At 47.5% G+C, this 22,212-nt stretch overlaps 1 protein-coding gene and 1 long non-coding RNA gene across 6 annotated transcripts in view; one reads left to right on the top strand and one right to left on the bottom strand.

Annotated features, from left to right (window-relative positions):
- Positions 1-9,529, top strand: part of LOC149523612 (uncharacterized) — a 60,636-nt gene extending 51,107 nt beyond the window's left edge. The window contains exons 3-4 of one of the 2 annotated variants that reach the window (XR_016350675.1): positions 7,978-8,062; positions 9,018-9,529. This is a non-coding gene — a long non-coding RNA (uncharacterized LOC149523612). The remainder of the gene's footprint in view (positions 1-7,977; positions 8,063-9,017) is intronic. The other variant, XR_016350674.1, reaches the window with a different exon arrangement.
- LRRK1 (leucine rich repeat kinase 1) overlaps positions 1-22,212 on the bottom strand; it is a 140,204-nt gene that overhangs the window by 9,185 nt on the left and 108,807 nt on the right. For all 4 annotated transcript variants that reach the window (XM_075896928.2, XM_075896927.2, XM_006129198.5 and 1 more), the window contains 6 exons: positions 14,915-15,112; positions 14,004-14,281; positions 12,992-13,186; positions 12,009-12,160; positions 10,514-10,631; positions 7,182-7,298 (listed from right to left, as the gene is read on the bottom strand). In XM_075896928.2, the coding sequence (XP_075753043.1) occupies positions 7,182-7,298; positions 10,514-10,631; positions 12,009-12,160; positions 12,992-13,186; positions 14,004-14,281; positions 14,915-15,112 (1,058 nt within the window). The remainder of the gene's footprint in view (positions 1-7,181; positions 7,299-10,513; positions 10,632-12,008; positions 12,161-12,991; positions 13,187-14,003; positions 14,282-14,914; positions 15,113-22,212) is intronic.

Below are 22,212 nucleotides of genomic sequence, written 5' to 3'. Positions count from 1 at the left end.
CACGGGGAGAGTTGGGCTGTTCCAATGTATCCGACTGTAAGAAGGTGTCTATCCCAGGGATTCGGTATCTGTTAACACTTGCTCATCAGACTTGTGGCCATACTTCCCCAGACAAAGGAGCAGGCCAGCCAAACCCTGACAAGTACCTTACCTTCCCAAGGTACCAACCCTCAAACCAGGACTCACCCCGGTACAAACATGTACTTTGCAGCATGCCCAACAGATCAGCATGCCCAGCAGATCAGACTCCTTCAGACCAAACTAGGGGCAATAAGTTTCAAGGTAAAGGGCCCTCCCAGAGAACCTCCTGCCAAGTATAAGTAAGAAATTCTAGCCCAAGCACCTCCACAAATTTTAGCTTATCACACAGGGAGAAAGGAAGTTACACAAGGCCGTGAGGCATAGGCCATTTAGGTCTGATGACATAAAAAATCAACATCTGTATACAGAACATAAAAGGGAATGAAAAGATGTTTGAGTGACTTAGGGGACACTGGGAACAGCAGTCTGTGAGCCTGTGAAAGGTGGATCCCTTGGCCTGGAGGGATGGAGATGCTGGTAACTTTATACAAGTATTTCTGTGAATAAGAAAATGGTTTAGGCAGATTTGAACATGCCAAGATTAAGCTTTAGATAACACAAAGTGTTCTATTTTATTTCATGTATAGCCAGACCTGTCTCTCTCCCCGGCTTAGTGTCACTTAGATGTCTGTTCTTTGTTAACAAACCTATTCTTGTTTTGTTACAAATCTCACTGCTGTGTATTACGTGTGACTCTTCTGCTAACCTGGCAGGTTAATGCATGCGCTGTCCTTTTGGAGGCAGCAAACGCATCATTTCTGGGAGTGTCCATTGTGAGTGATGGAGCACTGCAGTGGACAGCTCTGGGGAACTGAGATTTACTGATTGTTACGTGCAAGACCAAGCTTATCCCGAGTCTTGAAGAGTTTGCTGCAAGGCGGATAGACTGGTGCACCAGGGAGCTGACACAGTGTAGCAGCCTTAAAGCTCACACTTTTCCTGTGGTAGAGGGTTAACACAGTAATTCACAGGCTGGGCTTTCCCAAACAGGACATCACAGAAGGCCACTTTATCTTAAACGAATTTTGATGGGAATTTTTCAGGCAGTTCTACTGGCCACATTTTAGCAGGCTTTAACTGGAGAGTGAAAGCTATTCTCTGGCCTTTCATTCCTTCCATGGTGTCCCTTCCCACTCTTCCCCAGCACTGAGACACCGTTAGGAGCTTTTAAACTTCTCCATGACTAAGCATCTTGGGAGAGGACAGTCTGACTAGCAAGTGCTGTATTTCTTTTGGTTTAGCATCATAAAAAGTCTATTTGATCTCCTTGGTTAGCGTCAGCTACAACAGACCAGCACAAGGCAGCTTTCTGATTCAGTAGGCCAGCTTCTCGGTGGTTGTGTCTACACTGGCACGATCTTGCGCCAAAGCGGCCGCTCTTGCGCAAAACTTGCTGCCTGTCTACACTGGCCGCGTGTTCTTGCGCAAGTAAACTGACGTTCTAATGTATGAAATCAGGGCTTCTTCGGCAAGAATTCTGATGCTCCCGCTCAGGAATAAGCCCTCTTGCGCAACTGTTCTTGCGCAAGAGGCCACCATAGACAGGCAACATGAATTTCTTGCGCAAGAAAGCCCTATGGTTAAAATGGCCATCAAAGCTTTCTTGCGCAAGAGAGCATCTACACTGGCATGGATGCTTTTGCGCAAAAGCACATGCCAGTGTAGACGCTCTCTTCTGGAAGAGTTTTTGCACAAGAACTCTTCCGCAAAAGAGTTCTTGCGCATGAAGCTGCCAGTATAGATGAAGCCAGAGTGTATAATTCGGCATAACTCCATTGAAGTCCACAAAACGGTGTAACTGCTGGGGATCGGGCCCAATAGATCCCAAGGAATATTACAAAACAATTTGACTTCCTTAACACAAGCATTGTGGAGGCAAATTCAGCAGCCATTTGATGCTCAGCCACAGCATGACTCAAGCGTTTTATTCAGGCACTGAGGCTGCCCTCACCACTTTGGAAAGCAAGGCATGAGAATTCCTGCCCGAAGAAGGGCCCTGAACCACGTTCGTTACTGCATCTCCTGAGGTGAGGGTGCCAGCCACTTAGCATGCAAGTGCTATGAAAGCCACATACTCACAAGAGCTATCCACTTCATTGATGCTATCAAGGCACAAGCGTGTTGGGAGGTGGTGGACATAAGGTAGACGTCTCTGTGACAGGGCGTGACAAAGTGGGGATTGTAGGGATTTTATTCCCCTCGTTATGGTGCATGTGATTTCTACTGTCCTGTAGTAACCCTGTGTGTGTGTGCCTCAGTTTCCCTGGGCACTACATTAATACCTAGATGGTGATGGGAATTTTCGTGCGATAGCCTTCCCCATGTACACAGTGGCTGATGATTCTGTAACCTGAGCGTGGGAGGGGGTGTGTGACCAGGTGCCACCTTTTGCTCGGGAAGCAGGACAAAGGTGGGAGGCAGGGCTGGCTGTAGGGCTGGGATGAGCTGCTGAGTGTGGGTTAGTCTCACTGGTTTGGTCCACAGGGAGGGGGGTAAGGGCCCTTGGCTCTGAGCCCTCCCTCCCTAAGGTGAATTGTACTGTACTAGTTACTGTGCTGACAAGCGTGTTCTATGCTGTGTCCCTATCAACTAATAAACCTGTTCTACCTTCTGGTGAGAGTCACATCTGACTGCAGATAGCAGTGGGGGTGGGGATGATGGGGTGCAGGAACTGGTGACTCCCCTCACCTCGGTGACACAGGGCATTCTATATTCTTTGTGGAACTATTCTTATGAATATGGCATAAGTGGACTATACTTTATGTGAGATACTTCATCTGAGATATTGTTGGAAAGGTTGTAATCTACTGAATAGGATCATCCCATTTGTATACATGTATCATTCCTGTATTTGAAGTTAGAAATATGAAGTATAAACCTGTGTTACTAATGTAGTCATGCTCAGATGCTAAGTGAAGGCCATTAGTAATACTTAAGGAACTTAATGGCCCTATACTCAGGACAATGATTTGTGAATAGACTGGGTTTTTTCCTGTAAGCCTGGGAGGAGGGGCTATAGTGGGTCCTATCAAGACAGGTGGCCATGTGACCTGATGCTGGGAGCTACCTTGGATGCTGCATTTATCCTCAAGAGAGGAGGGAAAGTTTAGACAGAACACAAAGGATTCCTGCCTTTTGCAAAACCTATTTAAGTGTGGGAGTGAGGTAATCCAGGTCATCAGTTCTTCCTGGCCAACCTGTGGAAGATGACTGAATTCGAAGAAGGAACTGGGCTCAGGCTGGAAGAATGTCTAGTCTGTGAAGATTATTAGAACAACTTTTAGAGTGAGATATTCCAAGTAACTAGCTGCTTTAGTGTATTAAGCTTAGCTCGTGTGTTCTCTTTTTTATTTTGCTTAATAACTTACTTTGTTCTATGTACTGTCTCCTATAACCACTTAAATCCTACCTTTTATTCTTAATAAAATCATTTTTGTTTATTAATAAATCCAGTGTAAATAATTGTGAGAGGGGGCATGGAGTCTGTGCATATCCCTCTGTTCACTGAAAGGGAGAATTTCATGAGCTTATGCTGTAGAGATCTTTCTGCAGCATACAATGGTTTATCAAGGGTTCAGCTCTCAGACGGGCTATGTATTTGAGTGCTGGGAAAGGGTCTCACCTTGTGCTGCTTACAGTGTGTGTCTGCAGCCTTGGGGTGTGGCCCTGTGCCCGTGTCTGTGCTGAAGTAGGCTGGAGAGCTGGGCTCAGCAAGACAGGGCTACAGGGTGCCCAGGCGGTCAGGAAAGGCATGGTCAGTGGGGTCTCGGCACATCAGGTGACAGTCCCCAGGGGGTCCTCCCCCATCACAGTCTCCAAACCATGTCATTAAAAAAGCGACCAAAGCCAAGCAGCTCAGCAGCCTCAACATTAAGTAACTTTCTCAGAATTCACTTTCAACATTTTAGCTGAGAGAAGAGCCAACGAAAACACAGAAAGAAAACTGCCTTGGAAGCCTCTGGCCTGCCAAAAGTCCAGCTGTGCCAGTGAGAATGGCCTCTAAATGGGGGCGTGTGCTGTATTGTATAGCACAGAGGATGAGCCTATGCCAAGATGGTCTGTCTGCACAACCACAGTACAGTGTATAGTTTAAGGCCTTCTGGAATTCATCAGATCCCAGGTAAATGAAGCCCTCAAACACAGACTTTGTCACTCCCCCATCCCACTTCCCTGGCTGATCCTTCTGGCACAGACGATGTTGGCAGGCTATAGCCTTTACATGCAAATTTGTTTTCATGTGTTCTAGGCTCTGATGGAGGCCAGGTCCTGACACACGTTCAAACCTCTCTCATGCTTTTCTTTGAGAAAATACTGAAAACAGATTGGAACGTAATTTGCTTTAAGGTGGGGGGGATCTGGAGAGTTTTATTGTTATCTGGTCATAATCATTAATTGTAAAAATTAACCTCCAAAGTTACACTTTCATCTGTTTTGTTCTGGGGGTCTTTTGAGGGGGAGAGTTTATTTTCAGGGCTTCACTCTGCTTCTTTCAAGTATCTATGATGTTTCCTTTGGATGAGAAAAGAGGCATGGGAAACTATTATTTGGATCTGACATCTCAAATGTAGCCAGTCAAAAGTACTTCCCTTTGAGGAAAATCTCAGGGCAGTGATATGACTGCGTGTTACTTCAGGTTTCATCAGCTAGCTGGCTCTTGTACTTGGAAAAGGCCGATGTTCCCATCCACCTCAATGAAAGATTCTTTTCTCCACTAGATTTTTTTTCCCAGAGGCTCATTCTGTACAGAGAGCTCGACAGCTTAACACGACAGGCCTTCTGATTCTTACTGAGCAAAATTGTCAACTCTTGTAAACAGTTTAGATTCTTGCAGACCTTGCCTGAATTTCCTCCTGGTTATTGACCTGGACATACACAGATAAGTGTTCACAGAAACGAGGAAAAAATGGCCTATGAAGAATTCTGCTGAAAAGACTTATATGGAGGCACGGAGAGGGGCAGAGTGGGATGGGAGAACAGTCTCACTTCAATATTATTGCAGGGCCTTGAACTATTTATTACATTAATTAGACATATCTCAATCTGGAATGACAAATCTGGAGACCCAAAACACACTAGAAATCTCACAGAATTATAATCAGACTGACAGCGGAAAGCCTCAAAATGACAGACATTCTACTTCTTTGGACAAAATACAAAGTAGCAGAAGAAAGATAAACGAGGTATCAGGCATCTAACACTGTGGAGGAAAAACTCTGTAGCTTTGGGAGACGGGAAAAAAGTCAACAGAAAGCAGCCTCACAGGGGTGAAATTAATTCCTGTGCTAGCCCCAGGTCCATGCACTCTGTAAGTAAAACTCACACCTTTAGCACTCTGAGCCACTGAACAGAAATGCACAGTAACACAATAGGGATGTTAAATATTGATTAATTGAATAGTCAATTAACCTAATGAATTTGTATTAGTTATTCGACTATTCTATAGTGCTCGGGGGTGGAGCCAGCAGCCAGTGCGCTCTGGTCCCACTCCCAACGAGCCCCCTAGCACTCCGCATTGCTGCCTCTGTATCAGAGGCAGCAGTGTGGGGTGCCAGGCGGGAACTGGTCCACAAAGGGAGCCAGTTTAAAAACCAACGCTCCTCACGGACTGTCTACCTGTTGCCCCATGCTACTGCCTCAGATACAGAGGCAGAAGTGCAGGTTGGCTGCAATCCCAGTGTGGGCGAGTGGGGTGGTTTCGGATCTCCCGGACCCGGCGTGAGCCGGAACTGAACCAGGCTGCCTGCCTGCCAGGCTCCTAATACACTTTAAATGCAGAGACACAGCAGGGGTAGGTCCTGGACCTGGCGCAAGCCGGGACTGAGCCAGGCTACTGGCCAGCCTGCCAAAAAATTTACTCGGGGGGAGGAGAATGCATGTAGTCTATAGTATTAACATATAAGCTTTTGCTTATTGGTTAATCGGTTAATCAACTACACTATTACATCCCTATAACACAGTAATGGGCACATAATCAAATAATCCCCTACAACCTCTGTGAAAACTGTGTTGTGCAGTTAATAAACATAGGCTCTCTTGGCGTAGTACGCTCTGATAAGCTTTTATGTAATTAGAAATATTGAAAATAAATGAATAATAATGTGTTGTTTTCACTCTAGATTGTTACAGATAAAACTGAGGATAATCTAACCAATCAGAACATGTTTATATATAAATATTTTGCAATAGCCAATAATGTCACAATGCCACATTTCCTTTAAGAGCGTGCTGAGGATAGGGCTTCAAATGTCTCCAAAAAATAAGATTATGAGCTCTATACCACATAATGCCTCCCTTTGTTATTACCTACGAGAGATAATATCCTAACCTGATATTTTGTTGTATCCAAATTCCCAACCCAAGGAAAAAAGATGTGTCGCTAAGGCATAAGTGATATGTATACAGGAGGCCCCCAACTTGCGACGTGATCAGTTCCGGGGAAAGCATCGCAAGTCGGGGGCATCGTAACTCAAACCCTCCATTTACGATAGGCGCTGTGCGCTGTCATAAATGTGGGCTGAGGACGTAAGTCGGGGGTTTCTGGCCCCTTCCGCACTTACAAAAATGGTTGTAAGTGTGGGGGGTCGGAACTCGGGCGGTCACATCTCGGGGGCCTCCTGTACACTGCATGCATGTAGACTGTCCAACCAATATGCACTTAAAAGAAATGCTCGTGTCCTTCTATGTGGATTAGTCAATATCTATTCTAATCACTCAGTCACTTCCCATCTACCCATTTTTCTCATTCGCTTACAATATTTTTTTTCTAATGATAAAGTGGAAATGCAGCTGGAAAGCTTCAATGGCAAGAAAGCAGGTGTATTTTGACTACTTTCCCAGAAAGTTCTGAAGTGCCGTTTCTAAACCTCAGGTTCTCCCCTCTACCATTTTCAGGCCTCTGCTCTCCGTGGCTTGGACACAGAGATCTGCAAATTGCTCTTTTTGCTCTGCCAGCAAGTTTTACTATAGAGGAGTTACAGCAATGTCCTTTTGCTATGCAGAGGACAGTGAAAAACAGCATATTCTTGGGCTCCTGGTTCCATAAATAGAGGCTTTAATTTCACTGATATGCTTTTCCAATTGTGAGAAACATTCCTCTTTACCTTTTTTACAACAGGCACTGCTAAGAAGCAGCTTACAGTAGCCGGAGTGTCTAATCCCTTTTGTGGAGTGTTTAAAGGACACATGCCTTGTAAGCCATACACATAAATCTTCTGGTCCTGCAAATGAACAAGAGCAAATGAAATTATGTTTAATTCAGTCATAATTTAACTTAACCGCTTTTCACATTATCAGGTAAATTGTCTTAAATTTGTCTCCTATAGAACTGTCCAATTTATATTTCTGGAGGTCAAAAATCTCCAATATGGATTTAAGTTTGTTCTTTTCTGGCCAACTTTTATCTTAAAGGTCCTCTCCCTGATGTTTTATTTTGTCTTTATGTTACCCAGTTCACATCTACTAGCACTGGTAGGGAATTTTCTGCCAGGAAAATCAAAATTACATATATTCTTTTGATTAGCTTGCTGAACTGAACCTAACTGTTTCAAGTCAGTTCAATGTAAAGCTGCATCTCCTGTGGTGTTTCGTTGCCTTGAAGGAGTTGTAATTTAGACACTGGGCAAAGAGGACAGTCTCTGCGCCAAAGGATAAATGGGCACAAATCAGACATTGATAAAGATAACATACAAAAACAAGTAGGAAAACACTTTAACCTCCCTGCACATTCAGTAATGGATATAAAAGTAGCCATCCTTCTACAAAAAACTTCATAACCAGACTACAAAGAGAAACAGCAGAGCTGCAATTCATTTGCAAATGTAACATGATCAAATTAGGACTGAATAAGGATTTAGAATGGTTCTCTCACTACTAAGGCAATTTTCCCTCTCTTCATAGTCACACCTCCCTATCAGCTGCTGAGAGTGAGCCATATCTATCCTGACTGAATTGGCCTCCTTGAGACTGGTCCTACCTTTGACAAGTAACTCCTTTCTTTTGATATACTAGTATATATTAGGGACCACAACGTGTAGTCAACTATACGATTAACTGATAAGCCTTATCAGTTAATTTTGTTGGCTACACGCATTTCTGCTTAAAAGCCAGTTCCCCCCAGCACTAGCTCTGCAGTGTTGCCTTCCCCTCCACCACATTGCTGCCTCTATCAGAGGCAGCAGCAGGAGAGGGAGGAAAAGGAGGCTGCCACGAAGTAGACTCTGTCCACAGAAAGCCTGGGCCTGCCATGAGCAGAGGCTGCTTTGCAGCAGCAGCCCCTGTAGGAAGCAGAGCAGTCTCTGTCCATGGGAAGCTCAGACCCCCCACGGACAGGGGCTGCTGCCAGACCTGCACTGTCCGCTACCAACCTGGGATGCCGTGGATAGAGGCTGCTTCACATCAACCTCGCCCACTCCTTTCCCTCCCTCCCAGCTGCAGCCTCTGTCTGCAAGGAGCTCAGACCCCCATGAACAGGGGCTGCTGCCATCCCGTGCTTCTGACTCTGTATAAGAGGTAGCAGCATGGGGCGGCAGGCAGCCAGTCTGCACGGGGAACTGTTTTTTTAGACTGGCTCCCCTGGCTGATCGACTCTCACCTGGCACCCCGCACTGTTGCTTATGATACAGAGACAGAAGTGAGGGATGGCAGGGGGCTCTCTAGGAGTGGGTCCAGAGCACACTGGCTGCCAGCCCTGCCCCTGGGGACTATCGAATAGTTGTGTCACCGATAAGAATTCATGCGGCTACATGACTACTCAATTACCCAATATCTAACATCCCTAGTACATATCTATCTATCTATAGATATATATAGATATACACACACCCCTGCCTCTGTAATTTCCACTCCAATGCATCCAAGTGGTTTTTACCCACAAAAGCTTATGCTTAAATAAATCTCTCAGTTTTTAAGTTGCCACAGACTCCTCACTGTTTTTGCAGATACAGAGTAAAGTGGCTGCAGCTCTGAGACTTGCAGTTTCCTCGCTGACCAAGCTGCAGGGTGCATCACTGAATATGTATTTCAGCCAGGATGCCCAGCCCATACAAAAATGAGGACATGGAAAATCAGAACTACAGCTCGGAGGAAGTGGTATGGCACCATATGGAGATAAATGGAGTTTAATGTTGAAGTGATTTAAACTAAACGCTTAATTTTTGTTCAAGCTGAAACAAAATATCTCATCTTGGGTATGTCAAAATGTTTCATTTTAAATCCAAAATGTCAAAATAAAATCCAACCTTTTTACATGTACATTTTTTCTGAGATTTCTTTCTGTGAAAAAATGCCTCTACTTTGACTTTTTTGACTTAATTCAGGACAAATAAAATGTCAACATATCAGAATTGCCTGCAGGATGTAAATTCCAATTTTCACTCAGCTCTAATGTGCATACATATGCCAATACAACTGGTTGAATTACTTAATACAGATAATTCACCCAATTCATTTAGCCCCCTTTCTATTTGTGAAGCTCTAACTTTTAGGAATTCATTTGTAATAGTTCAACAGGTTCCATAAGAACATTTTTGTTTTGTGTCAGAACCTAGTTGCACTCAACATGGTTCTGCCTGAAGAGTAGACAGGGACCTAGAGAGATAAATCCACTGTGCTATCTTGGTCTTATCTTCTTAGCCAGGGATTTTAATCAACCTAGAAGAGCTGGGTACCTATATCCCATTGATTTTCAACTCCCTTATTTTTAAATCGCCAGTCTCAATGTGTTTTCTTCCATCTCTGTTCCTTGTCACTTTCAGACAGGATTCTTTACCCTCAGTACTGATGTGCTATAACCTGGGACAGTTTTATGCTGGACTGCTGTTGTTTCCACATTTCATTCAGAACAGCAGAGCCGCATATCGCCATTCCCAGCCAATGGGAGATGTGATCGCCCAGACCTGCGGAGGTGCAGATAAATATAGCGGCAGCGGCCCACCAGGGGCTAAGCCATTTTGTTGCCCACCCCTGCTCTAAATACTAGCTAATGACCGGTGGAAACAATACACCAGTGAGAAAGCAGATGTGAAGTTTGACTTCCCATTGGAGACACTCATTGTTGTGCTGATTCTCTGAGCTTTACATTACTAATTTACTAAGCTAAGTCCATGTTTCTTTAGAACACACACGGAAAAGATTTTTCCAACAGGGAAAGGAAGCCCTGGAGGTTTTTCGCCTTCCTCTGTAGCATGGGGCACGGGTCACTAGCGGGAGGATTCTCTGCATCTTGGGGTCTTTGAACCATCGTTTCAAGGACTTCAATATCTGAGATACAGGTGAGAAGATTATTCTAGCAGTGGGTGGGTGAGATTCTGTGGCCTGCATTGTGCAGGAGGTCAGACTAGATGATCAAAATGGTCGCTTCTGACCTTAAAGTCTATGAGTTTATGAAGTGCACACAACTAACAAGAAGAGCGCTCAACTTTCGGATAACATTTACCTCTGTGGCAGTCCATAGGGCACTCTGAATTTTTAACTGGCAGCATAACTTCATTCCTGGGCAGCTCATTCTCTCCACTTCTATGAGTCCTTTCTCTGTATTCACCACCGTGTAGTTTCTGAACGGAGGAAATGTAATTTGTTACAGCAACGATGCCAATAGTAAAACAGCATTAACAGGTAATTGCAATTAATGTGTTTGCATTGTACAATTTGGAGATCACCTAATGTGTTTGACTGGGTCACACATATGGTCGGCTCGCGAGCTATCCATCATCCTGCAGATGAACAAAATGCTCTTAATCTTTTTTGGGGAAAGGGGAAGTATATCATAGAGGGAGAAAATTCAGACACTTTGAAGTGCTTTCTGCTACTTTCTCGCAAAGTGTACTTCAGCAATTGTCTTGTTACTCTGATTATTTTGCTGCCTAAATAAAAGAAGTGACACATCAAGAAAGGCTAAAGATCCTTGAGATGGTAAAATAATTTTAAAACATTTGATTAATGAATATTTTAGTGAATAAAAGCAGTACGTTTGTTTCACTGGGGGTCACATTTCAATAGGTTTTTTAACAAACCATGAGTATTCAAAAATATGTCTATGAAACCCAGAAGTTGCACCTATTTTAGCATGAATAGCTATATGTTCTGAAATGTTTCCAGATGTGCATATCCTGTTACTCACCTATCTAAAATGGTTTAGTTATCCAATCAGAGAGCAGAAATAAATACCATAAGGCTTAAGCAACCAACCAACCAAATGGCATGAATGACACAGAGTGAAAGTAAACAGTTCATGACTAACATGCAGAACCAAAATTATTTACCCCTACCATTTTGCAAATACTTGCTAATAGCGAATATCTGCCTAGAAAATCAGGATCAGCTGATGAATGGTTTGCAAATACAAAAAGGGGTTACAAATTCATAATGAATATTATTCATAAAAGGCAGTTTGACCAGCAGTAAGAAGCATGTTCTTGAATCAAACACCAGCATCAGGTCCCATTTAAGCACTTGCTTATTAAGTCCATTCCTATTCAGTAAAAAACTTAAGTATATACTAAACTTAAGGCATGGGGTTAAGTCCAATTATTTCAATTGGACTTAAACACAGGCTTAAGTGCTTTGCTGAATAGGCCTGGAATGCTGAATCGGTCCCTCAGTTAGGAAAAGTTTAGTGTCAAATGGCCTCATTAGCAAAAGAAGATCAGATCTAGTCTCATGTGCCAATACTCCATCCATTATTACAGGCTCCTAAACCTGATAATTTGAAGCTGAGTTAAGCTCAGTAATATTCATTCTGAAATAATCACTGACAGATTACTAGTTAAAGCAGTCTGGGAAAATAGTGTTCTATGTATTTTTGGAAGTGCTCCTAATTCACTTTCACTTTCCTTCCCTATGGCCCCCTGGTACGAGTGCTACGTTGAAAGTATCTATGTTAAATCAAAAAGGATGAAAAGAAGTTTAAGGGATAAAAACAAGCTCTCTACCTGGTATCTTCCTTCCCGTCCCAGAATACCACAGTGTACTCTTGTCCTTGGGAAGAGAAGAAGGAAGATTGCTTCCCACAACACAGCAGGTACATGAAAGTAGGAAAGGTAGGATCTTTCAACTGTCCTACAACAGAAATGGCCAATGGGCGCTGAAGAAAAAAAAAGCCACAAATACACTGAATGACATGTATTTTGCAGGTCAAGAATTAACAATACATTTATAATAATTACTGTTTATAACATCTATAGTTTATGCTGGGGATCTGAAAAGAACCTAGGAGAGTTAGGTGCTCAAATTTGCACCCAAATCCCTTAAACTTCTTTCAAAATATGTCCCACGGCTGTTGCCTGAGTTTTGCACTTCAGTGTAAAAGAAACATAAATAACAAGAATCAAGGCAGATCTCTCTCCTTCCACTCCTCTTCCTTGCTTTCCCCATTATGATTTTATCTATGATTCTCTTGCTCTTTCAGCATTTAGAGAAGACAGCCACACTTATCAGAGAGTATAAGTGTCTGTACGTAATTACAGAAAGATGTAAGATGTAGCACAATGTAATCTCCTTTTATATTTGAAATCCTTTTCCGACCCATGGTGCCTTCTTTTCAAAGCTGCTGAATTTCTTCTAGCTGTATTCACAGCATGACACATCAGTGGTTTTTAGTAATTAAGGGTGGACTCTTGCCCCACTGAAGTCAATGAGAGTTTTGCCATTGATTTCTTTGGACCATGATTTCACCTTAAGGGTAAGCATACAGAGACTCCATTCATGAAACCCATACTAAAGTCAATGGAAGTTAGGTCCCAACTACCAGCAGGTATAAATGTGTGGCCTGCCATTGATGTCACTTGAGTAGTATCCATTTACACCAGCTGAGAATCTGGCCGTTAGCATGTAGGAGAGGGTGCTGCAGGACGGCCTCTGTTACAAGCAGTAGATAAATGGTCAAAAAGTACCAATTGTCATCCCCGTCTTGTACCTTTTCTGGCTTAGTGTCCCAACATTCCATCATAAGTGTCTGCATCCTGTAGAACTGCACTTCCCCCGGCTGCCCCAGAATGGGACGGATCCCTTTTGACAGCTTCTTAGCAATCTGAAGCTGATGTTGTCCAAGCACAGGGCGCTGTCCAGACAACAGTTCATACAGGACCATTCCATAGGAAAACATGTCCACCTAAGGCAAATATCACACAGTTAAGCACAAAACTCCCCTCATGGATGAGGATGAGGTATGGCTATTTATTTATTTTTTGAAGGGAGTTTTATTGTTTTCTAGAATTTGAGATATAATATCGACAGCAGTGATGGAAACCAAACAATACATAAAAACAAGCATTAAGCAGTACAACAAAATCAGCAGGATATTAAGGATATGTATGCACTCCTGTGTGGAGGGGCCAGGCTTATGCCCCTCTTAAGCGTTTGCATAGCTGTTAGGCTGGCTAATTTCTTCTAGAAAGAATGAATTGACCTAAATGAAGAGTCCAAATAGCTGTGTTCCCACGGAATCTTTCCTGGCACATACAGACGTTTCCCATCTAGTTGCAGTTGGTGTTACGAATACAGAGTCCAGTATGCATATGTCTTGCTTTGGTCTCGTGGACAGTTAACACAATGACACAGAAAGTTTCCTCCCCAGCAATTCTATTTAATCAGATCTCTATTTGGGCCAGCATTTTTAGAAGTGGGTGCCTCAAATTAAGATTCCTAAATCCATAGTTAGGCAACTAAATAAATGGCCTGATTTTTCAGAGGTGCTGAACAACTTGCAGCTCCCACTGATGGGAAGTTGTCGGGCACCTCTGAAAAATCAAGCTATTTGCCTACATGCCTAAATATGGATTCAGGAGCACAACTTTAGACACCTATTTCTGAAAACCTTGGTTTTTGTCAGCAGGTGTGAGAAAGCTACATTAAGGGTCTTGGTGAGCATCTTTCTCATCGGGTTACAGATGAGAAATGTGCCTCTTCAATAGAAATTTCTTAATTACCTTTTCATCATAGACGATTCGAGGCCTAATCTCTGGGGCTTGGTAACCAGGAGTGCCTTCCACTCCAAGAGCTCCTTCATGGAATGACTGTCTAGAAATCCCATAGTCAGACAGTTTGATGTTGACATGCTCTTTAATATCCAGGGACCACACTAAAATATTGTCAGATTTTAGGTCACAGAATATGATGTTCTTCTTATGCAGGTAGGCAAGGCCTGTTGCAATTTGATACGCTATTTTCTGGGTCAGCATATGCCCCAGTGGCACAAAGGAAGCCTCTGTTATAAACGAGAAATGCTAGGTTTAGTAGAGAAAATTTTCATAAGAATGACAATCTACTTCTTAACATGTTACTCTGAATGGGATGATGTGAATTGGCACAGTTCACCTTACAGAATTCTGCCAGGTTAATTTGAATCCCTTACTATGAACCGCTTAATTTCAGTAGTTCATAACGCTCTTGTAAAATTAAATGTTGGGCTGAAACTAGACAAAGTGCTGATATACAGATGGGGCCAAGTTGTTAAAGGGGTCTAATCCCATTTCTGGATTTTATGCCATTAATTGAACAAAATTATAGGTACTAGAATAGCATTTAGATCTCAAAATATCTGATTTTCAGGAGGAAATTGCACGTGCAGAATTAAAATGAGATTTGGACAGCCAATTCCCATTAATTTTAACGGGAATTGGCATATAAATGTCTTAGATAGATTGCTCAGTCCAAATGGCAGTTTTCATGAGAGCCTGCCAAAATCTCAGCATGAGAGAAATTCCATTACTGCCTACCCAACTTGGAAAAAACATTTTCTTTCTCTACTTCTCAAAAAATAGCTTCAGTGTTTCAGGCCATCTGCTCACACTGTGATATGGCGATTGCATTATTTTCAGGGTGCACGTTTAGCTGTTACCTTTGGACTTTCCAGACAACACAGTTGTGAGACTTCCCAAGGGGGCCAACTCTAAAGCAAAGCCGAGAGGATGGATATTAATCCCAATCAAGGAAACAATGCAGGGGTGTTGCAAGGAGTGGAGCATGCTGGCTTCCTGACGGAACTCCGAGAAATTCTTCATGGCATCCATAGCTCGCAAGTGCTTCAGCATGGTATCTAGTAAAACACACAAGCCTTTAACGTCAGCACGCGGCACCGTAACAAGTGAGCCAAGTAATGCAGTGTCTGTGGTTTTCCCAAAAGCTAAAAAAGAATGGTTACTTACCTGTAACTGTTGTTCTTCGAGATGTGTTGCTCATGTCCATTCGAAGTAGGTGTGCGCGCCGCGTGCACCACGTCTTCCGGAGCGTTTTCCCTAGCGGTACCCGTAGCACCGGCAGGGCGCCCCCTGGAGTGGCGCCGCCATGGCGGGGCATAAGTACCCCTGCCGGCGCTGCCCCACCTCAGTTCCTTCTTGCCGGATACTCCGACGAAGGGGAGGTAGGGTGGGAGTCGAATGGACATGAGCAACACATCTCGAAGAACAACAGTTACAGGTAAGTAACCGTTCTTTTCTTCTTCGAGTGGTTGCTCATGTCCATTCGAAGTAGGTGACTACCAAGCTAACCCCAAGGAGGAGGGGTCGGAACAGTCATAGCACCAGAGTCATAAAGGAAGGTGAACAATAACAGATTTATTTGAACAAATAAACAGTGACAAGTCACCAACCCCGAACAAAGACAACCAGATCTATATATTTACATATTTATATCACAGATTCGAGGACTGCAGAGCCCACCCTTGCATCCTCCCTGGCCTGTTAAGGTAGCGCATAATGTGTTGCAAACGTGTGGAGGGAAGACCAGGTGGCTGCCCTGCAAATTTCTGAGATAGGTATTTGGGCACCAAAGGCTACCGAGGACGCCTGCACCCTGGTAGAGTGTGCCTTCACCCTGGGTGGGGTTTTTCCAGCCAGTTGATAACACTCTGCTATACATTGCACCACCCATCTTGATAACCTTTGCGTGGAAATAGGTGAACCTTTTCCCTTATCCCCAAATGCAACGAACAATTGTTGGGATTTACAGAAGGGCTTGGTTCGGTCAATATAAAAAGCCAGCGCTCGCTTGGCATCCAGGGAGTGTAGAACACGCTCCTTAGGGGATGCGTGAGGTTTAGGGAAGAACACCGGTAAATAAATCTCCTGAGATAGGTGAAAAGGAGAAACCACCTTCGGGAGGAAGGTTGGATGAGGCCGTAGCCTTACGTTATGTGAAAAAACAAGGTAGGGCGGCTCTATAGTCAGCACCTTTAACTCTGATACCCTTCTAGCAGACGTAATGGCTACTATGAAAGCAACCTTCAATGAAAGGTGCTTCAGTGAGCATGTAGCCAAAGGCTCGAAAGGAGGGGACATCAGCCTGTGAAGGACCAGGTTGAGGTTCCATTCAGGGTATGGAGCCCTCACCGAGGGGTACAATTTCTCCAAACCAGTAAGAAACCTTTTAACCACCTGGTTAGAAAAAAGAGAGGTTCCTGCCGTACCAACATGGAAGGCAGAGAGAGATGCCACATGGACTTTAATAGAAGAAAAGGACAGGCCAGAAGAATGGAGTTGAAAGAGATAGTCGAGAATAGTTGGAATAGGGGCCGAGGACGGCTGTACTCCTCTCCAGGACGCCCAAGACGAGAAGTGCCGCCACTTGGCAGCGTACGACTGTCTAGTAGAGGGCTTCCTGCTGCTAAGGAGCACCATCTGTACCTGTCGGGAACATTCCCTTTCTGGTTGGTTCAACCATGGATAAACCAGGCCGTTAGGTGAAGAGACCGGAGATCCGGGTGAACCATTACCCCTCCGTCCCAAGGTTGGGTTAGCAGATCTCGAACTGGAGGGAGTGCTATAGGGTCTTGGGTCAGCATTTCCACCAGGATGGGGAACCAGAACTGCCTGGGCCACCTGGGGGCTATGAGGATGATCAAGGACCTGAAAGTTCTCGCTCTGGTCAAAACCCTGGAAACTAGTGGAAATGGGGGAAAAGCCTAGAGAATACCCTTTGGCCACACGGTCGTCAGGGCATCCCCCAGGGAATATTCCCCCAACCCCAGCAGGGAACAGTAGTTTCTGCACTTTGCATTGCGTGCCGAGGCAAACAGGTCTAGGTGGGGATAGCCCCACCTGCGGAAAACTTGGCTGAGGACAGAGTCCTTGAGCGACCACTCATGGGCTCCAAAGGATCTGCTCAGTGTGTCTGCAAGTAGGTTTTTGCACCCGGGGAGGTACTCCGCCTGAGGCGTGATATTGTGGGTGACACACAGGTGCCAGAGACGCAGGGCCTCCTTGCATAGGGGTGGCGAACGCGCCCCACCCTGCTTGTTGAGGTAGAAAACCGCTGCAGTGTTGTCCATACGTACCAGGAGGAGCGGTGGGAGAGCCTAGGCAGGAATGCTTCGCAGGCCCTCCTCACCGCCCGCAGTTCCCGGACGTTGATGTGCAGGGACCATTCGGAAGGGGACCAGAGGCCCTGAGTTCTGTGGCACCCGAGGTGTGCTCCCCATCCCAGGTCGGACTCATCGGTGACCAGCGTCAGCGAGGGGGGAAGGGCGTTGAAGGGAACCCTGCTGCGCACCACGGTTTCCTGGGTCCACCAGAGTAGGGAGTCCAGAATGTCCAGGGGCACTGTAACTATGGAGTCCCAAAGACCCTTGGACTGGCAGAAGGCCTTTGCCAACCACGCCTGCAGGGGTCTCATCCTCATCCTGGCATGTCGCACCGTGTAAGTGCATGTCGCCATATGGCCCAGGAGCCTGGAGCAGACCCGAGGAGTCGTGATGGGGGACCGGGTTAGTTCTGAAATCAGCTCCACTATGGAGAGGAACCTGCTGTGGGGCAGGAACGCTCTTGCCACCTTCGCATCAAGGAGGGCTCCCACAAATTCTATCCTCTGGGAGGGAATCAGGGATGACTTCTCGACATTTATCATGAGCCCTAACCTTAGGAAGAGAGCTCTTATGAGTGATACATGAGCTTCTACCTGCTCGTACGAGCGACCTCGGATTAACCAATAGTCGAGGTACGGGAACACGTGTACCCCTCGATTGCGCAGAAAGGCGGCAACCACAGCCATACATTTTGTGAATACCCTTGGTGCAGTACATAACCCGAAGGGGAGTACCGTAAACTGAAAATGATAACGGCCCACCATAAACCGGAGGAACCTCCTGTGACTGGGCCTGATAGCCACATGGAAGTAGGCGTCCTTTAGATCGAGAGTCGCGTACCAGTCGCCCATTTGTAGCACTGGGATGACCGAGGCTAAAGTTACCATTCTGAACTTGTGTTTTACCACCGCCTTGTTTAAGTATCGAAGGTCCAGGATAGGACGAACTCCCCCTTTTGGTTTTGGGACGACAAAATAACGGGAGTAGAACACCTTGCCCTGCAGATGCGGGGGAACCCTTTCTATTGCTCCTTTTTCAAGGAGTGCCCCCACTTCCTGAAATAGGATGTGTTCGTGAGGGGTGTCCCTTATTAGGGACAGGGTATGGGGTTTTGAAGGCGGTGGGCCCAGGAACGGGATAGAATAGCCCATATGTACAATGTTCAGGACCCAGGCATCTGATGTTATTCGGGCCCATGCCTGGGCAAAACGGGAAAGCCGGGCCCCAAACGGGGGGCCAGGGTGGCAGACTGGTACGGGACTCTCGAACACCACATCAAAATTGAGGCTTGCCCTGATTGGAAGGGCCGTGGGGACCTGCCCGCTGGGAATCTGACCTGGGGCGACGACGTCGACCCCCTAGGCCCTTGAGGGTGTGCAGCCGCCCCGGAACCTCCACCGGAGGCCCAGGATCGGCGCCTCCAGAAATCCCCACGGGGGACCTGGGGCTGCGCTCTACCCTGTTGCCTATACAGCAGTTGTCGCCGCTGCGTGGCTGGTGTATGTATGCCTAAGGACTTCAAAGTTGACCTAGTGTCCTTTAGGGTATGGAGTCTGGAATCTGTGTGCTCCGAGAACAAGGCCTTCCCTTGAAAGGGCAAGTCCTGTATGGTGTGCTGCACGTCCGAGGGAATCCCCGAGATGTGGAGCCACGCTCCGCGGCGCATAACGACACCTGTCATCATGGTGCGGGCTGCCGAGTCCACGGTGTCCAAAGCCGCTTGGAGGGCAGTTCAAGTAATGACTTTACCCTCGGAAGTCATAGCTTCAAACTCCTGGCGGTCCTCCATCGGGAGTCGGTCTCTAAATTTTTCGACTGCCTACCAGGTGTCGAAAGCATACCTGCTCAGCATCACCTGTTGGTTAGCGATACGGAGCTGCAGAGCACCCGAAGCGTAGACCTTGCAGCCCAACAGGTCCAGCTTCTTAGGCTCCCTTGCCTTCGGTGAAGGCCCGGACTGGGGAAGCCTTTCTTTTTGGGCCGCGGCCTGAATGACCAATGAGCCCGGAATGGGCTGGGAGTAAAGAAATTTGTGACCTTACTGCGGGACGAAATAACGCCTTTCTACCCCTTTTTGGGTGGGAGTCAGAGTTGCTGGCGTTTGCCACAGGGCTTTAGTAATTTTTGAAACAGTTTTATTGAGCGGTAGAGCGAAGCGCGCAGGGGTGTCCTCAGTGAGGATGTCTACCATTGGATCGGTTTCCTCAATTATGGGTTCAACTGGGACAGCCAGGTTGGAAGCCAGGCACCGCAGGAGGTCCTGATGTGCTCTGGCATCCATTGATGGTAGCCCGGGCGCTGGGTCTGCCAGTTCCTCATCGGGGGAGGATGACGACGACGACTCCTGAATCAACAGGGGAGTAGTCGTGACCAACTGCGGAGTCGGTTGGACGTTCTGAGCTTCCGGAGGGCCTGTCTCCGGTACTGGTGGCTGCGGTGCTGCAGGATCCTGTTGCGGCACTCGAAGGGGTGAGGGGGGCGCCCTAGACAGGGATGCAGAGGGGCGGGAACGGTGCCCTGAAGCCTCTGACCCCATAGATGGTGGTGGTTGTCCCTGCCACTGATGATAGGCCCAGGGAGTCCAAAAGGGCCATTGCGGATGAGGGTGCCACATCTGCTGGTTGCGGTCCCTCCGGTGCCTGGATCTGGACCTGTGGGTTGAGGAAGCTCCCGAAGACCCTGACCGCACCGACACCACGTCCGAATCTGAAGAGTAATCGGATTCAGGCCAAGGGGGAGCCGACGAGGAGTGCGGTGCAAACTTGGCCATCGACTCCGGCTTGCCCGCGTGGGCGCGGCAAGGACGTGCCATCTGAGGTACCGGGGGACCCATGTCCGGTGCCGTAAGGGCGGCTGATAACAGCGGCACCGGGGAACCCAGACCCGGAGCGGCGAACTCTGCTGAAGCAGTCAACTGTGGCACCGGGGTGCCCAGGCCCGGTGCCGGCTGCCCGTCAGAACCTGTGGCACTGGGGTACCCAAGCCCGGTGCCGTTTGCGACGTCATTTGCGGCACCGAGGTGCTCAGGCTCGGTGCTGGCTGCACCGTTTGTGGCACCGGGGTGCCTAGGCCCGGTGCCGGCTGCGTCGCCAGTAACTGCGGCACCGAGGTGCTCAGGCTTGGTGTCGGTTGCGATGCCTGGAGTTGCGGCACCGGGGTGCCTAGGCCCGGTGCTGGGTGCGCCACGTGCAGCTGCGGTACTGGGGTGCCCAGGCCCGGTGCCGGTTGCACCAACTGAAGCTGCAGCATCTGGATGCCCAGGCCCGGTGCCGGTTGCGCTGACTGAAGCTGCGGCACCGGGGTGGTCAGGCCCAGTGTCGATAGTGTGGCCAGCAGCTGCGGCACCGGGGTGCTTAGGCCCACTGCCGATTGCGTGGCCAGCAGGTACGGCACTGAGGTGCTCAGGCTCGATGCCGACTGAGTCGTGCCCGACTGAAACGGTACCGGGGTGCCCAGGCCCGGTACTGGGGTAAACCACTGGGTCGATGCCGGTGCCGATGACGGCACGGAGACGGACGCCGACTCCTGGGAGGCCACATGGCCATGGGGGTATGGCACCGGTACGGCCAAGCGGGGCTCTGGCAACTTGGAGAGCAACGACCTGCCATGGCTCGACGCTCCCTGAGAATGACGATTCGGTGTCGTGAAGGGTGCCGTAGTAGTAGCAGCGGGAGCCGACCCCACTGGGGTTGGTCCCGACGCATAAGCCACTGTAGCATGCCGACCCTGGCCATGCATGGGCGACAGCGGTGCCCTCCGAGCTTGCACCGGGGGCGACCTCGACCCGTCTGAGTCAACCGACAACGGCGGGGAGGTTGTAAGACTTATTAGGACCTGCGCTGCTTCAAAGGTGTCCGGCGTAGACGGGCGATGAGAGGGCAGGCGACCAGGGCTCACTAGACCCCCTCGGTGCCGACGGTGCACCGGAGGGGAAACACGCACCGGTGAACTGCCAGTGCGGTGTCCAGCCGACGTCGGCTTCTTAGACGGAGACCTGCCCCGGGACTTCTTCACCTTCTTAGATGGTGGAGAGTGAGACCGGTGCCGGGATCTTGACGTCGATGCCCGGTGCCGGTGTGCGGCCTCGCGCGTGGAGGCCGGTGCGCTGTGCACCGCAGGCTGGTCTGGCAGTGCCGGCTGAAGCGCCATCTCCATGAGGAGAAGCTTCAAGCGGGAAACTCTTTCTTTCCTCGTACGAGGCTTGAAAGACTTGCAGATTTTGCAGGCAATTGCCAAATGAGCCACACCCAGACACTTAAGACAGCTGTCGTGTGGGTCGCCCCTGGGCATAAACTTCCCCCAGTCAGCGCACACCTTGAAGCCTTGCGGCCCTGGCATTCCTTACCCCCAAGGGGGGAAGGAACAAAAACAAAAAACCTAACGATCTAACTACACAACTATTTACAATGTGAGAAACGGGAACCATTAACTATCTAAGCCTAACAGCTATAGAGAGAGAGAAATGCTCCAACGACCGACACGGCGGTAAGAAGGAACTGAGGTGGGGCAGCGCCGGCAGGGGTACTTATGTCCCGCCATGGCAGCGCCACTCCAGGGGGCCGGCGCTATGGGTACCGCTAGGGAAAACGCTCCGGAAGACGTGGTGCAGGCGGCGCGCACACCTACTTCGAATGGACATGAGCAACCACTCGAAGAAGAACTGTTCATAGGATCCTAAGAGCTGTGAAAACGACTGCAGGAAGCAATGTCTTTGCTTATTCTGATTATGGTGCTTTGGGCCATGCCCTCCCTCACTTAACTAGCTAAGAGGCATTATTGCTCTGGCAGTGGGAGTTACACGAGTGCAATAGGAAGCAACTGGGCATGGGATTTCAAAA

Source organism: Pelodiscus sinensis, chromosome 14 (assembly GCF_052426305.1).
Source record: "Pelodiscus sinensis isolate ZL-2025 chromosome 14, ASM5242630v1, whole genome shotgun sequence".
In the NCBI taxonomy this organism is placed as follows: domain Eukaryota; kingdom Metazoa; phylum Chordata; order Testudines; family Trionychidae; genus Pelodiscus; species Pelodiscus sinensis.
The sequence above is the reverse complement of the archived record's forward strand: the minus strand, read 5'-3'. Positions and strand labels throughout refer to the sequence as shown.